Below are 16,458 nucleotides of genomic sequence, written 5' to 3'. Positions count from 1 at the left end.
CCAAGCAGAATTTAGTTAATGCAGTCCTTCTAAAATCTTATCAACAGTCAGTGGTGATTTAATGGCAGAAAGTCTTAATATAATCTACATTTTAATATAATATTTGAAAGATTCTTATACAGGATGTCAAGTAGGAAGTATATGAGAGATAAAATGGGTTGTGAATGCCATATTATGTTGGCATTAACAGTGTAGCATATCACTTTTCATACTAAATCACGAGAGACAGTGCTGTCATCCGTTTAGCGTTATGAAGGACAGTTGTTCAGATGATATACGACACTCATCAGTCTTCAGGAAATGTAGGTGTGCGCTTGCATCATGTGGTTCCACTATGTCTTCCGCCGTCTTCTATATGTTCCACTATAGAATATTGTAGTTCAGAATAGTTTGCAGATCTGTGTTCTGGCGAAAAAGAGGTTTACTTTTAGAGAAATGAATTGAGAAAGATGACGCTACACATGCCAAAAGTACTCTCAGATAAAAGCAGGCCTTTGTGTTGAGATCACATGATCAGCTGTATATAACTCACTTTATCTCAGTTACAACCCTCACCGAAGCTGTGCATCTGTTTGTTCATGTTAACTAACAGAAGTGTTGTTTCTATACTATTGCTGTAGTATTTATTAATATTTTGATATTTTAGATTTTATTAATTTTATGTGCTTTTGTCATTTTTGTTTTAATTTTTATAGTTTTAGGTCGAATTATTATTATTTAATTAAATTATTTATTTTTTTATTAGTCATTTTAGATATTTGTATTCATTTTTGGGGGGTTGATTTTATATAACTTTAATTTTTTATTACAGTTTCAGTTTACTTTTGGATATTCGGTTGCAGAATAAATAATAATAGGTTACAAACTCTGCAACATCGACACTTATTGAACTGAACTGAATCAACATTGAGCTAAATAACAACAATATTGTCTTCTGTACAGCTGCTTATTGTCCAGTAATTAATAATTTGATTAACTTTGCACCATTAGTGAACTAAATTGAGTCAACACTGAACTAAATTAAACCGAATAGTGACACTATTGTCCTTTTTTTTAAAGTTTCTTCAAAGCTGAATTAAATAAATTTTCTACATTAACAGTAACTTACTGTGAACCTGCTATATAAATAAATGTGACTTGACTCAACAAATACCGTACGTCTATAAATAGGGTGTTTCTACAATAACATCAGTAACTGAATGTACTTCTACATGGCATTTGACTAGCACATAAAGCGTCTGTTTAATTTGAAGCGGCCTGTACAAGAGAAGGCACTCAACTTTAGATGAGGCATGTTACAATAGGATTTCTGTGTGGGCTTCTCACCTTTAAAACCACACATACGCGCACACACACACACACACACGCGCTCCCATCTCGTCTGCTCTGTGAGGAAGCCACCTGCAGATGTTAGATGTAGAGATACGGTTTGTGGTAGTTCAAGAGTCACAGGTGTACAAAGCTCAACTTCAGTACAGCAGAAAGACACAAACACATACAAACACAAGACCAGACGTCCACCACAGCGAGCCTTCCTCCACACACTAATGCATGCACTGCGGTTAGAAAAGTGGGTTACCTGGAAGGTTATCGGTTCATTTCTCTGTGCGTTGACATCCAGGTGTGTTGTGGGATGTCTGACCCTTTGCTGTGACCCCCTTTGTGTGTCTGTTTTGGTTTGTATGTGATTGTGTGACAATGACAGAGGTTTCTGAGTGTGCAGTGAGAAGTTGAATGCATTTAAACGTCTAAATGAAACGCACTTGTACTTATTGTCTCTTTCACAGTCGCAGACAGTTTGGCCCAAAGGATCAGGACGAGGTGAAGATCATCGAGCACCAAACACAGTATCTGAGACTCATGCCACACCTGGCTGCTGCCCTCGCGCTCACCTTCACCACCAGGTAGATACTTCCTGTCCACGGCCACATCCCTTTGAGTGTGATCTTTTTATATGTAAAGACAAGACACTACAGGCAAAAACACATTTTGTTCCATGCACTGGTCAGTTTTGAGATTTTGGGCTATTTGGGTTGTCATAATCTGTTGTTTTAGGCTAGTGGAAAGAAAACCTCCAAAATACACTTTGAAGTGTTGCACTTTATCTATTTGTATCTGTAAACTTCAATTATACAATGCATATCTTCAATGGCCAGTTTCTCAAGTTTTTTTTTTCTTCACTCCAACAGTACTTACATGCATAAAAACTTAGTTTAATTCCATCTTTATTCTAAAGGTTTTTACATAGGGGTTTGTTCATAAATCCTTCACCTGATTTTATTCGACATTTTATTCCTAAAATGATTGAATTATTATTTTTTTACATTTACTGGAAGTTGACCGTATTTTCTGAATTATGAAATCTAAAATTCCCTCTAAAACGCTTTGACTGTAATAATGAATCTGTTAGTTGAATCTATTTCATCCAGTATTCAGATTTCTATTCTAGAATTGTATGCAAATTAATGCATATTTAATTAGATTATGCCTCATTTGCGTATTTAAACATAATATGTCGAAAAACGTGTAATTCTTTATTTGCAGTTCTTAATGTAATCAATCGACTGGGGAAGTATGGTGAGGTTTATTAGTTATTACTAAGTTATTAGAAGTATGGTGATAACTATTAGTATTCCTTGGGGTTCTTGCCTTAATTTAGCAGATTATTTTGTTCAAAGCACATTGCACATGATAAAAGACGTATTTAATTTCAATTTAATAAGACAAAAAGTTAGCAGTGAAGGTGTGTTAAAAATGTTTACCTTTGCTTAGGCTACAGTCACGTTTGCTGAGGAGCTGAACAAAATAAGTTTACATTTATGCATTTGGGTGATGATTTTATCCAAAGTGACTTAAATTACAATCAAGCATCCAGTTCATGCATTCCCTGGGAATCGAACCCGTGACCTTGGTGATGTTAGCATCATGCTGTAGTGTTTGATCTACAGGAATACTGCAAAATTAAAATGAAATATGAACTTAAAAGACACTTTTGACTCCATTGAAAGTGATACTATACATTGTTCTGTTATTTTCTGTAAACCTTGTTTCAAAAATAGTTTTCACAGACTATGATGAAGCAATTCCAGTCCTCACCATGCAAATCTAATGAAATTTTTCATATTTTCATTTTTTTTAAATGTATTTACATTTATAATGATATGCTTATAAATTGCAAAACAATTATTTCTGTATCAGTCTCTCTCTAGATTTTTTCCCTATTTTGTAAAGTCATGGAAGCTCTATCATGGATTTTTTCATTTTGCTTTTAGAGCAAATGGGAATATGAAATTTAATTTGCTGTCTTCTCTGCTGTCACTACTATAGAAGTTTATCAACTATGTGACTTTCTCTTCTGAGAACCCCAGAAGTGTGAAAATCGTCCATTGTATTTTAAATGATAAAAATGCTTTTTAATGGTGAAATAAGCCTATTAAAATAGCACATACAAAATCTTAAAAGTAACCTGCAAGTCTATTAGGACATACAATAGCTTTGGGCGAGAAACCTTATTTGCTTATTTTTCTATGCACAGAACATCAGAACTATATAACTATATAAAACTATATAAAAACTACCAAGAAAATCATATTTTCCATCACATATGTTCTTTAATGACATAAAAGTGGCAGCACAAAGAGCAGTTTTACTGGCCTCCACTGGAGGTCTCTATGTTTGTGCGATTCAGGTCACTGGCACATTCTGAGAAATACCACAGGAGGAGAATCAAAGGAAAAGAGGAGCTCAGATGCCTCCTTCTGAGAAACCACTGCAGGTTTCATCATCATTTATCTAACACATCTGCGCTTTATTGGAAATAAAAGAGATTGAAGGTTTATGGTCAAACATTTGTACAGTGAAAGTCTGAGAGAGAGATTTAATTACTGACACATAAATATTCCCTTTTGTACATCATATTTTTAGCTCAAAAACCACAGAATGTCTCTAGCACCACCAGGATCATGTATATTTATTCAAAGTAATAACGCATTAAGTTAGGCTTTGATGTGTTGGTATTGTATGCACATTGTCCGTATGTTCCTGTGTTTGCTCTCAGATATGCTGCGGGTTTGATGGATGATGCTTTGTGTCAGGGTCAGGACCTTCAATGCAATCGCGCTCTGCAAGCTCTCGTCGCAGGACTCAAAGCCTACAGCACGTGGGAGAACGTCGCGTGTCTGCAAGACTGCCGTGAGTGTACTGGCGGCATGGTGAGTGCGTGTGTGTCTTTTGCACTTAAACACACACATATACACTGATACTAATGTCATGTGGTGCCAAATACAAACATCCTGAACTGTCAAAGAATAACTTGCATTGACATTTTCGTGGACAGTGGTGGCATATGTAAGTGGTAGACTTTGGCATGTTTTACTTACTACATTCTTCTAATACAATTTTAAATTTTATTATTATACTTGCATTTTTCATATTAATTTAAAGCCTATGTGGAATATCTAGGACCATTACAGGGCAATTTAAAATGATCTAGTGAAGACAAAAATGATCAACAACTTGATGACTAGTTCTCATTTATTTAAAACATTAGGTTTTTGCTTTCTTGAATAATACATGTAAATATCAGTGGTGTGATCTTATTAATAGTCTGTTTTTCTCTTTTTCTTGTGGTGTGAAAAGCATGTATATGTTTAAAATGTGTGAAACCACAGGGCTGATATATAATTCATAGTGCACGCATTTGTTTTCACACGTCTGACATTAAATATTTTTGATCTCACGCAACACAAAACACTAAGAAAATAGCACTTGTGTTAACTTTAAGATGGCATTTTAATAAATAAATCTCTAATGTATTGTCTCACAAACAGGCACTAAAAACTGTAAACAAACGGTGGCATCATTATTAGTTGTGTTTACTAAGGCAAGCATCATTATTACTATAATTCAAGCTCTGTTTACCTTGCAAGTGATTATTGCCTTGGACCTGTATACAACCACCTAACAACATTCTAGCAATCACATATTAATGTGCTAGAAACCACTCAACCATATATCAACATCCTGGCATTTACAACATTCTATCATCACTGTGGCGAGTTTTGCACTTCTCACATTTTCTGTGTTTACTTCCATCCATTTAATTAGCAAAATACCACCAAAACTAATAAAAATGCCCCCAAAATTCACTATATGGGAAAGAAGGCCTCTGTATTAGTACTTGTTTAACGTATGATATAGTCATATAGATGTATAGTCAAGTAATATCACATGAACGAGAGTGCTGTTTTTCCTGAATATTAAAATGACTGCAAATGTGATTTTATACAACAGTTTAATAAACAAGGTGTTAATATTAAATTACATTTTAGACACAATATTGTCTATTTTCGCTCTACTTCACCAATGAAACTGCTTCTAAACAAACTCAGAAAATCTATTGAAGTGGGCACATATTGGATAAATTAATTGGTCACAGCAAAACAAGTCATTTCTATTTGGTTTTATGCTAATTGTGCGAGTACATTGAAAGTGGTCAGACTTTAAGTGAGTGATCATTTTTAAAGGAATTGTTCACTCAAACTTGAAATTGTGCTGGATATGTACTCACCCTCGGGCCATCCAGGATGTGAATGAGTTTGATGGTTCATCAGAACAGAATTGGAGAAATGTACAGTAGCATTGCATCACTTGCTCACCACTGGATCCTCTGCAGTGAATGGGTGCCGTCAGATTGAGAGTCCAAACAGCTGATAAAAACATCACCGTAATCCACACCACTCCAGCCAATCAATTAATGTCTTAAGTGAAAAGCTGCATGTTTGTAAGATACAAATCCATCATTAAGACATATTTAACTTAAAAGTTCTATAGATCCATAATATTGCTTTCTCCAATGAAAAAGTAAACTACTCTTAATCAGTTGAAAAACATACAAAAATCAAGCACGGTTTACAGTCCAGAACAGCTCTAAACAAATATGTGGGTGGATTTTGATGTGAGAGGACAACAGGAGATGGACGTTTTCACTGGAAGAAGTGTTATTATGAAGAAGTGTCAGTTTAAAGTCAAAACAGCCTTAAATGGTGGATCTGACGGCACCCATTCACTGCAGAGGATCAACTGGTGTGCAAATGATGCAATGCTAAATTAATCAAAATCTGCTGGAGAAACAAACTCATCTACATCTTGGATGGCCTGTGGATGAGAGTGCATTTTCACTAAATTTTCATTTTAGGGTAAACTATTCCTTTAAACAATGTCCAAAAACTGTAAATGTATATTTTGATTTGCTTTATTTCCTTTAGCTGCTTTTAAATAGACACTGTGGTTGATATTCCTCCAGGGCTTTATGATGGAAAACCGCATTCCGTCTCTGAAGTGTGACTCCGACGTCTTTGTCACATTTGAGGGCGACAACATGGTCATGCTTCAGGTATTCATAAGTACTACTTTAGATGACACCACACAACAAATGCACTCATAAAACTGGCCAGCAAGAAAAAAAAATGGGTCATGTTTATTACTCTCTTTTTCCTTAAGGTTGTTATTTGTTTTCCTACTTATTTTAGAGCTATTCTCTTAATATAGTCCGATATCACATTTAAATGCCCATGTTCAGACAAACAAGACAGTGTAAACAGAAAACACAGAGATATCTACATGATGACCGCTTGGAGGGGAAACTAGACAAGTGGCAATTATTAAAAAATAACTCTCTCACAAACTAAATTGAATTGTGGATTATGAAGGCATTAGAATAAAGCGGGTCATTTTGATGCGATTGCACATGATTTGATCGCAATAATGTGTCCTTAGCATTGGGCTGGTTATTAGATGACTGCTGAGGTAATTAGGTCAGCTTTGTGATTCATTTTATGCTGGTTCTGATTAGCCCCACATCGATTCGACACATAGGATGACACACATGCACGACTCAAACACAACGTCTGCATTCACAGCTGAAGCCTAAAGACATGTATTTTCTGTTGAAATTAGATTATCCCCTTCAGTACCAAAATAAAGTCATGCAATTGAATCCTTAGAGACAGGCTGATGGCGTTGTCATTTTAACACTAGAGAAACCATTGAGAAGGACAATATTCACAATTGTGGTTGGGAATTTATGTTTTTTTTAATTACAATTTCTCAAACGTGTACATTTGTCCATGTAGTTGGAATACTATATTTGGAATTTTGAATGATATGAAGTATCATATACAGTTAGAAAATATCTGTCTAAATTCTGTATAGTTACATTTAATGAATTTAAACTCTTCAAGATGATTATTTTAACTTTTTTCCAACACTTCAGCTTAGTAATTGAGTTTTTGCATTGCTTTAGTTTATATTTGTGTGTATACACTACCGTTCAAAAGACTTGGGCCGATTAAGATTTTTTTATGTTTTTGAAAGATGACTCTTATGCTCACCAAGGCTATTTATTTGATCAAAAATACAGTAAAATTGTGAAATATTACAAAAAGAACACTTTTCTATTTTAATATTTTGTAAAATGTAATTTATTCCTCTTACCAAAGCTGCATTTTTTCCGTATTACTTGATGCATAAATAAAAAAAGAACTGCATTTATTTAAAAAAAGAAATCTTTTGTAGCATTAGAAATATCTTTACTGCATTATCTCTATACTTTTGATCAATTTAATGCATCCTAGATGAATAAAAGCATTTCTTTCAAAACATTTTCTTTCCTTCTGAAAATTAATAATTTACTCACCCTCATACGCTACAACAAAAGTACCGTAAATCTAGTTCATATGACTCATGTGCGATTGAGCAAAACTGCAAAAAATATCATTTATGATTGTGCACACTAAATTTGATGTCAGTGATGTCAAATGTTGTTGGTTCTGATGAAAATCGCTTTTTTGTGTTCCATGGCAAAGAGAAAATCATATGAGGGTGAGTAAATGATGAATGTTGATTTGAGCCACTCCTTTCCAAAGTCTTTAAAAAAACAACAACAACAACGCACAACTGTCGTTTAGGAAAAATAGTATCTACCATGCTTTGCCAAGTCTCTGATCACCCTGTAGGCATTACTTATGCGTCATTTGTTAAAGAAGTAGTTTACCCAAAAATTTAAATTTGCTTAAATTGTACTCGCCCTCGGGCCATCCAAGACATGTTTGTTTATTAATTCGAACAGATTTGGAGAAATTTAGCATTCCATCACTTGCTCACCAATGGATCCTCTGCAGTGAATGGGTGCCGTCAGAATGAGAGTCCAAACAGCTGATAAAAACATCACAATAATAATCACAAGTGATCCATACCTCTCCAGTCCATCAATTAACATCTTGTGAAGCAAAAAGTTGTGTGTTTGTAAGAAACAAATCCAGCATTAAGGTGTTTTAACTAAACCGTCAGTTCTGGCCAAAATATAGTCCGTAATTCATAATAACACTTCCTCCATTGAAAAAGACAATCCCCTGTTGGGGTCTCGCATCACAATACACCAGCATATCCACCCCTTTGGACTTTTTCACTTTTAAACAGTGCTTTATCTGTGCATGTTTCTCTCCTGATTCAGACTAGATAACCCTTTTACTGGAGAGAGTAATATTATGTATAGAGGACTCATATTTTAGCCTGAGTTAGAAACATCTTGATGTATTTGTTTCTTACAAAGAGTTTTTTGCTTCACAAGACATTAATTGATTGGCTGGAGTGGTGTGGATCACTTGTGGGTTATTGTGATGTTTTATCAGATGTTTGGACTGACGGCACCCATTCACTGCAGGGGATCCATTGCTGAGCAAGTGATAGAGCAAGCTACATTTCTCCAAATCTGATGAAGAAACAAACTCATTTACATCTTAGATGACCTGAGGGTACATTTTCAGCAGATTTTCATTTTGGATAAACTCCTTCTGGCCTGCATATCTGGAGTTCTGAATGCTACAGTACTGTTTCATAGTACATCAATCTATTTTTATGCCACAAATCAAATAAACATCTCATGATATTGCCTCTTTGAATCATGGAGAACAAATAACTAAATTCTCTTTTAAAATGTAGCCTTCTTCCTTTGAATATTAAGGCTGCAGTTTTGCTGTTTCAAAGCATACTTCAACAAGTTTTTGGCTGTATTTGTGAGGGCTCTTATTTGATTAAGTGCTTTAGGCTAATGATTAACCAATGCTGAAGGTCATATTGAGGCATGTGAAAATAGAGGGTGCTGGGATTGTTGGACCAAAGATTAAACTCAAGTCACAAGAACCACGAGAGGTTCTGCCAGCCACTTTATTTCTCATTCTCGCGCTCAGATTGCGGGGACTTTTTTGTAAGACATCAGTTTAATGAAGTTATTAAGTGATCTGAGCGTCACCTGTCATGGGGGAAATTAGTATTTAGCTCCAAATTTCATACACATGACCAGCACACTGTTACGCTTTGGCTGTGCCCTGAAAGAGTGTGTCCAATTTGGTTACTTTGAGAAGATTGTTTTACAGTATGCAGTTGTACAGGCAGGAGTAGAGAAGGTTATTTTAGGTTTTGCCATTTGTAGGGCAAAAACATACACAATGAATATGACACAATGAGTCATTTACTCTTTGCAAAGAGTAAACCGAATTTGTCATTGTACTGCTGAGCAAAACTAAATTTTGTTGGTATCCCACATTCTCATAAAACATTGAATAAGTGCTGCACGTTTCAAAGTCAAAACTCGGTGTGGGTGTTTTTACATCTCTGAAGGGAACTGACTGTCTTCAGAAAAGTATAAATGGCATTTACATTTCATCTTACCTGTAATGCCTGATACAGTAGCATTTATGAGCTGAGTGCTGCTTTGTGTACAGCTTTTACTGGGGAAACAGCTATATTTCTGCCACTCCAAAAGCACCACCTGCTGGCAGAGAATGAATTTGGATTTTCAATCAGCCCATCTGCTGTTTTAGTTCAGACCAATGTGAAAATCAACACATTTTTAAGCAGGAAACATGCAGTTGTAAACATGAACCGGTGGATTGTTTAGAAGCTAATGTCTTGTAAAAATCGAAACAATTAAGACAGCAAGATACATTCATCTTTTAAATGGGTGGTTGATTGCGATTTCACTTTTTTAACGTTAGTTTGTAATGGTGCTGTTTGAGCATAAAAAATCTGACCAATCTGAGCCCATCGTGTATTTCTGAGGGAGGGGCTTCATAAAACCAGGAAGGTAAATTATGTGAAAAATTATGCGTTTTTAAAAAAAGTAGCATGAACAGATGTTAGACTGCACCCCATAAACACAATCAAACCTAGAAAAAAAACAGTCAACCACCCCTTTAAACTATTTTAATATAGATGTGTTCAGTAGATGTACAGCTCTAACAGATTTTCAGTTTATCAATTTTTTTCAGTCTTGTAGTATGACAGTAAATTGTTCCATATTTCCTACCAGAAGGGAGGAAATCAAAGAGGTAGTTGTGCAGGGTGAGTGGGATCTCTAATCATTTTGGAGGTTCTGCTCTGACATCTGGACAAATAAATATCCTCAACTGATGGTAACTCTATATTTTGTGCCATTTTAATAACTTGTTTCAGAGTGCTCGTTTTCAGAGCTCCTCTCGTTTACCAGGATGTGGTGCAATATGAACACTCATTGCACGTCAATAAAGAAGTTTCTGAGGCAATCTTAGTTTCTTTAATCTCCTCAGGAAATAAACGCATTGATGTGCTTTTCCAGTGATAATGGAGGTGTATGTAGTCCAAGAAAAATCCTCTGTAATGTTCAACCCCAAGAATTTAAAACCGGGAACAGTCTCCACAGCCACTCTATTTGTAAGAACAGGGGCCGGATTCACAAAACATTCTTAAGAAGAAATTTCTTCTTAACTGCCATTTTCTTCAAATTTTTTAACTTCAGATTCTTGAAAAGAATCTTCTTCGCCCCAGACTTGTCTTAAATCCCACACAGTAAGAATTATTTAATGAATTTATTGGGTTATTTCAAATATTTTTGTTTTTATATTTAAGCGTTACAACAACACTAGCTACATAAAATACATAGTAGGACTATCAGAAGTGACAGCGATGACTGATAATGTAAACAACAATCAGTCATGATTAGCCTATGTGTAACGCTACTTTAGCAACTCTACAAAAACGAGACAGATAGGAAGCTTTAATTGGACACTTTTAATTTTAGCCTATAAATACAACACAATCTTTGGCAGTACTCAGCGCATATGAATGTGCCGATACACAGGACGCATTTGCTGTAGTAGCGTGGACACACATACCGGAAGCCTTCACTCAGATGAGAGCGCAAAAACACAGCACAAAAATGAATGAAACTTGAGGCAGGCTATTTAAAAGTAACTGTTCAAAAACATGTCGCATTAAAAACGTGAAGCTGAGCACCAGGCAAAGTCACGACGAAAAGAGTCTGCGTGCTTATTATGATTATTAGGGTAATCTGCAGGAAGTGCAAAAAGACAAAGTGCGAGTTTATCAGTGCGTCATGTATTCACTCAGATAAAGACTTAAAAAAATTAAGTTATTAATTATATAATATTAATATACTCTATTTTAGAACTTTTTAAAAATTGCACTTAAGAACATTCTTGTGATGTTCGTGGAATTTATCTTAAGAAATGTCTTAACTTATTTCTTAAGAAGATTATCGTGAATCCAGCCCCAGGTCCTAAAATCCATCGCTATCTCTTTTGTCGTCTTGGTGTAAAGGATGAGATTATTGGGTTACACTTTATTTTCATACTCCACTTAAGATATTCTACTAGCTATAAGTAACTTTGTAACTACATGTTTACTAACTCTGAGTAGACTGTTAGGGTAGATTTAGGGTTAGTAGAATAATTTGATGTATACTTGCAAATTTTCTCATAGTCAGTATGCTGTATATTGTGGACCCATCAAAATAAAGTGTTTGAAGATATTAAGCAGACAGTCTACTAATACTCTAATGACTGCTAGTTGACATGTAGTTGCAAAGTTACTTACTGTTAGTAGAATGTCTAAAGTGAAGTGAAGTGACGTGTGGCCAAGTATGGTGACCCATACTCTGAATTTGTGCCCTGCATTTATTTTAACCCATCCAAGTGCACACACACACAGTAGTGAACACACATCCGGAGCAGTGGGCAGCCAATGCTGCGGCGCCTGGGGAGCAGAATCACATTTTGTATTTGTTGCATACTCCTCATTGTTCACGATCAAGCCGATGACTGTTATATCATCTGCAAATTTTACAATGTTGTTGGTTACATGGGCAGGTAGACAGTCATAAAGGAAGAGTGCATCTAGCAGCGGACTCAACACGTATCCCTGTGGAACACCAGTATTCAGGCTAAGACTTGAAGTGCGTTTTCCTAGTTTGACATTCTGGGAGCAGGTGGTTAAAAAAAAAAAACTTGTGCGTTTAGTCATGCGTTTAGTTTGTGGTGTTTATAGTGTGATATTGCGTTGATTGTGTGATCCCTTGAGGAACGCTAATGACTAAAGGGAAGTTCTGACCATTAGGATCACATGTTTACACTAAGGACAGGGTGGAGTGGTCTAGACAAGCGGCTAATGCAGACTAGAGAGTAAGACTCTGCTTTGTGCCCTCGAACAAATACCCTTAAGGTAAAGTTTATTCTACAGTCAATAATAGTCTCTACTGTAAGATAGAAAAAAGATATTGAGAAAAATTCTCTTTATGATGTGAATGTGTGTAAAATAGACATTTACTGTACATTAATAATAATAATGAATCATTTCCCTTGTGAAAAAGTACACGTTTGCACTTATTATGGAAATAATATACTTCCTTAAAGCACAACAAAAGATTATTAAAACACAATGATTTAGAATGTATTTAAAAAAATTGACATTACAAAGTGCACTTTTTATTAGTGTATTTAAGTGTGTTAAGAAACACAGTCATGGAAGTGTCTCTCTTTACGTACAGCTAAGCATTGTGTTGTTTTGCAGGTGGTGGTACGAGAGCTGCTGACCCAATACACTAAACTGATGGGGAACAACTTGGTGATGGGACTGATTAGAAACTGGACCAGCTCAGTGTCGGACAGCCTTAGAACCAGGTAAAAGGATAGACAGATAGATAGTGTAGTTTTGGTGAATATTTTTTGGGGTGCCAAATTCACTGAGGTGCGTTAGTCTGTTGAGACCTGAGAAACCCATCTACTCTCGCTTGTGTTTACATTAACAATTAGATCACCAATTTAGCAATTCTGCTAAAGAGGAACTTTTGATGGGTGTAAATGGTTTCCGGCCTGCTATTCATAACATATTAACCAAAGCTGAGATCTTTAGTCGTCCGTCATGCTGTAGGCTGAAAAAAATCAGCTTTTATTTGTGTAGATGTGATTCTGATAGTGGTTCAGTGATTTTATACAGTATCTCTTTGTTTGACTGAGTTAATCTATATTTCTTTTGGCTGTTTCCTTGTTTATCTAGCTTTCTTGGCTTCAGCGTGGACAAAGTCGGAGACTTAATGTTCCTGCTGAAAGCGGTGAGCTACAGGGAAAGGGTATTACAGCGCAGCCTGGCAAGTCGACTTTACAATAAGGTCAGTTGCTCTCACTAAATCACTAGAAAAAAAAAAGAGTTTCCTCTCTGTGTGTTTTACTGCTGCTTATTTTAAGGCAGAGCAAGGGAGAGATCTATGGCAAGTATGAATAGCTGTGAAATGCTTTAATTGAACATTTATTGGCGGTAAAGTTTAAAACGTTTCATGTACCCATAGAACAAAAAAAAATTTTTTTTTTTTTTTTAGATTAAAATTTCTAAGTACATTAAAATGATTATAATGTTATTTAAAGGTTACAAAAGACTTTTCATAGAACATTCAAGTAGAAATTACATAAGGATTCAGCATTATGAGAATGTTCAAGTACAAACATTATAAGGATGTTCCAAGAATGTTTCTTTCAACATATCAAATATTAATAAATAATAAGTACATTCCATAAACATTACTTTAAGAACAATACATTTATATAACTTTTAAAACATGAGATCTCAGCATTGTCTCAAACTGTGCTCACATTTGCCAAGATCCAAGTGCGTAGAATTTAGTAGGGACGCTATGACATGTCCCTACCAATATCCAATGACTACTAAATTAGCAATAATTTTGATCAAACAATTAAATGTATGTGTATGTAACCACTATTGTTGTAATTTTGGCCGCATCTGAAATAGGACATACAATTGACATTACCTGAGAAGTAAATACGCTAGAAAACTGCACACTTTCTAGAATATACATTTAATACATGAGCAGAGTAAGAACATATAAGGTAGCCAAAGTGTTTAAAACATACAAGCACAGTTTACCCTCTTTAATGTTGTTATGCTGTTTTGTGTTCATCTGCTTCTCCCATTTGCTCTTTTTGACCATCACTCTATATAAACTAATACAATCAGATTCAGCAATAATTTCTCAAATATTTATTACAATATGTACTTATATATATATATATACTTAATATTCACTTCAATGGTATGAGATGACTGGATGCTTTCAATTGATTTCCTATTGAACTGTCACCAGAACTGTCGTCAAACTATTTAAAGTACAGTGAATTAAGCTATAAACTCGATCATAATCCACAATGTTTCCATCTAACATGTATTTTAAGGTGCAGCTCGTTGTCCCAAATGGAACACTTCATGTGCATTTGTTGACTTGCCGCCGAGTGCACGTCTCCATTAATCCACAAGACCATGTTTACATTCAGAAGGGTGTTTGCGAGTGCCACCTTTGTGGCTGCTATGCGCCCTCGATCCGAGCCTGCAGTGGGGCGAGCTTTGCAGCAGACTTCAACCCGACAGTCAAAGCGGCATGAAAGTGCTGACCATTTGGGACAGGGCCCAAGTCTTGATCTGGGGTGCGTTTCCCATAAGCATCGTTAGCTAACTATGGTCGTTAGTCCCATTAAACTGTATTTGTAACGATGGAAATTGCGACCATAGTTGGGAAACGCACTCCTGAAATGATGCTTTGCGAATCATTATTCAGATTCAGTTCGGATCGTGAATCATTTGATTCCGATCGGAACTTCGGAGTATTTCGCAAATCTTTTTTCCGTTTTTTTTTTTTTTTTATGAAACCCAACACCAAACCATTAAGACAGTACAGTTATAAAATACAAAACAAAGAAAAAGAAAGAAAATATACACGCATACAAATCCCTTAAGAAAAGTTACCATGGTTTATAGTAAAAGTGTAACCATGTTTTTTTTTTTTTTATGTTTTACAACAAACACCATGGTTAAACTATGACTAGTAACAATGGTATGGTTTAAGTACAGTAATAATAAACATGTTTTTCTTTTTAGTAAAGCCATGGATCATTTTCATAAGGGATATGTTGCCAGGGTAACCAAAATTTACACCTTAATAGGATTGATATAGAGATGCAGTTTTCATTGTTTCAGGATGAACAGAGCTATGGTTTCCATATGGATCAACTATGAATAAAGAAAAGAGAGGTTTAGAGCCAGATTTTTATGCAGGTGAAATTTAGCAGAAAACACAAATTAAGTTATATTTTCATATATTCTCTTTTGAGTAGTCAAACAATCCAAAGAAAACATTTTTAAAACAGAAAGAAAGGTCAACTTACAAAATGAGTTTGGATGAACAACAACAACAAAAAAAGCTGACCAAAAATTCTCTGTGTGGGTACATTGCCAAACAAGTGAATGACATCTTCATCAGAAGAGTGACAAAAACAGCAATTTTAGAGTCTGACTTATATTATAACTATGTCTATAATGTCATAACTATGTTATAACTAAGGTTTTTGTGAAATTTGAAGTAGCCCATTAATCTGTTGCCTGACCATTTCATATTTAAGGCAAGAGCTATAGTTTCCAAAGTTAGACATCACTTGGTATGATTTTAAAAGGTGTAGAGCTTTTCTCTTTATTATCAGTCTCCAAATATGTTATGCACAGAAAAAAAAGGCTTTTTTTTACACTCTGCCAAATGCACAGCAGTCATGTTGGGGCGAGACATTCTTATTCTAGAGAGCATTTGATTGGACATCTGAGCGATGCAACATGAGTCATCAGTGTTTTTGCTCCGTTTTCCTGAGACAGTAAATTGTAACAAATTGTATTCAAGGCTATTTATTCCTTTTGAACAGGTAGAGAAAAACAAAGATGAGTTTTTCATGGCCTGGAACGCTTGTTTACATCACGTGACCACTTTGGCTATGGCACACATACACAGAGGTGAGAGAAAGGGGAAGTTTATGTACATTATTTATAGGCCATGTATTGCATGAATGTCTGCAAATGCTCTTTTGACATCCACATTCTCACAAAAGACTTGATCTTGCCACCTGCAGACAAATAAAACCTCAAACTAAATTTGTAATTACACTCAGGATGACAGAGTGGCTATTCCTGATGAGCACTTTTGTCTGAATGTCCAGTTCAAATAGTTACATTTACGTTGCCGATATGAACAACAATTACTGTTATATTTATCTAGTAAATAATTACAATATATTT

At 35.3% G+C, this 16,458-nt stretch overlaps 1 protein-coding gene across 1 annotated transcript in view; it reads left to right on the top strand.

Moving 5' to 3' along the window:
- Window positions 1–16,458, top strand: part of LOC306882101 (acyl-coenzyme A oxidase-like protein) — a 43,647-nt gene that overhangs the window by 6,990 nt on the left and 20,199 nt on the right. The window contains exons 11-16 of the mRNA XM_079436569.1: window positions 1,788–1,904; window positions 4,058–4,211; window positions 6,305–6,394; window positions 12,904–13,013; window positions 13,390–13,501; window positions 16,089–16,176. Coding sequence (XP_079292695.1) covers window positions 1,788–1,904; window positions 4,058–4,211; window positions 6,305–6,394; window positions 12,904–13,013; window positions 13,390–13,501; window positions 16,089–16,176 — 671 coding nt within the window. The remainder of the gene's footprint in view (window positions 1–1,787; window positions 1,905–4,057; window positions 4,212–6,304; window positions 6,395–12,903; window positions 13,014–13,389; window positions 13,502–16,088; window positions 16,177–16,458) is intronic.

The sequence above is a fragment of the Barbus barbus genome (assembly GCF_936440315.1).
Source record: "Barbus barbus genome assembly, chromosome: 16".
NCBI lineage: Eukaryota > Metazoa > Chordata > Actinopteri > Cypriniformes > Cyprinidae > Barbus > Barbus barbus.
This window is presented reverse-complemented; position numbering and strand designations above follow the sequence as displayed.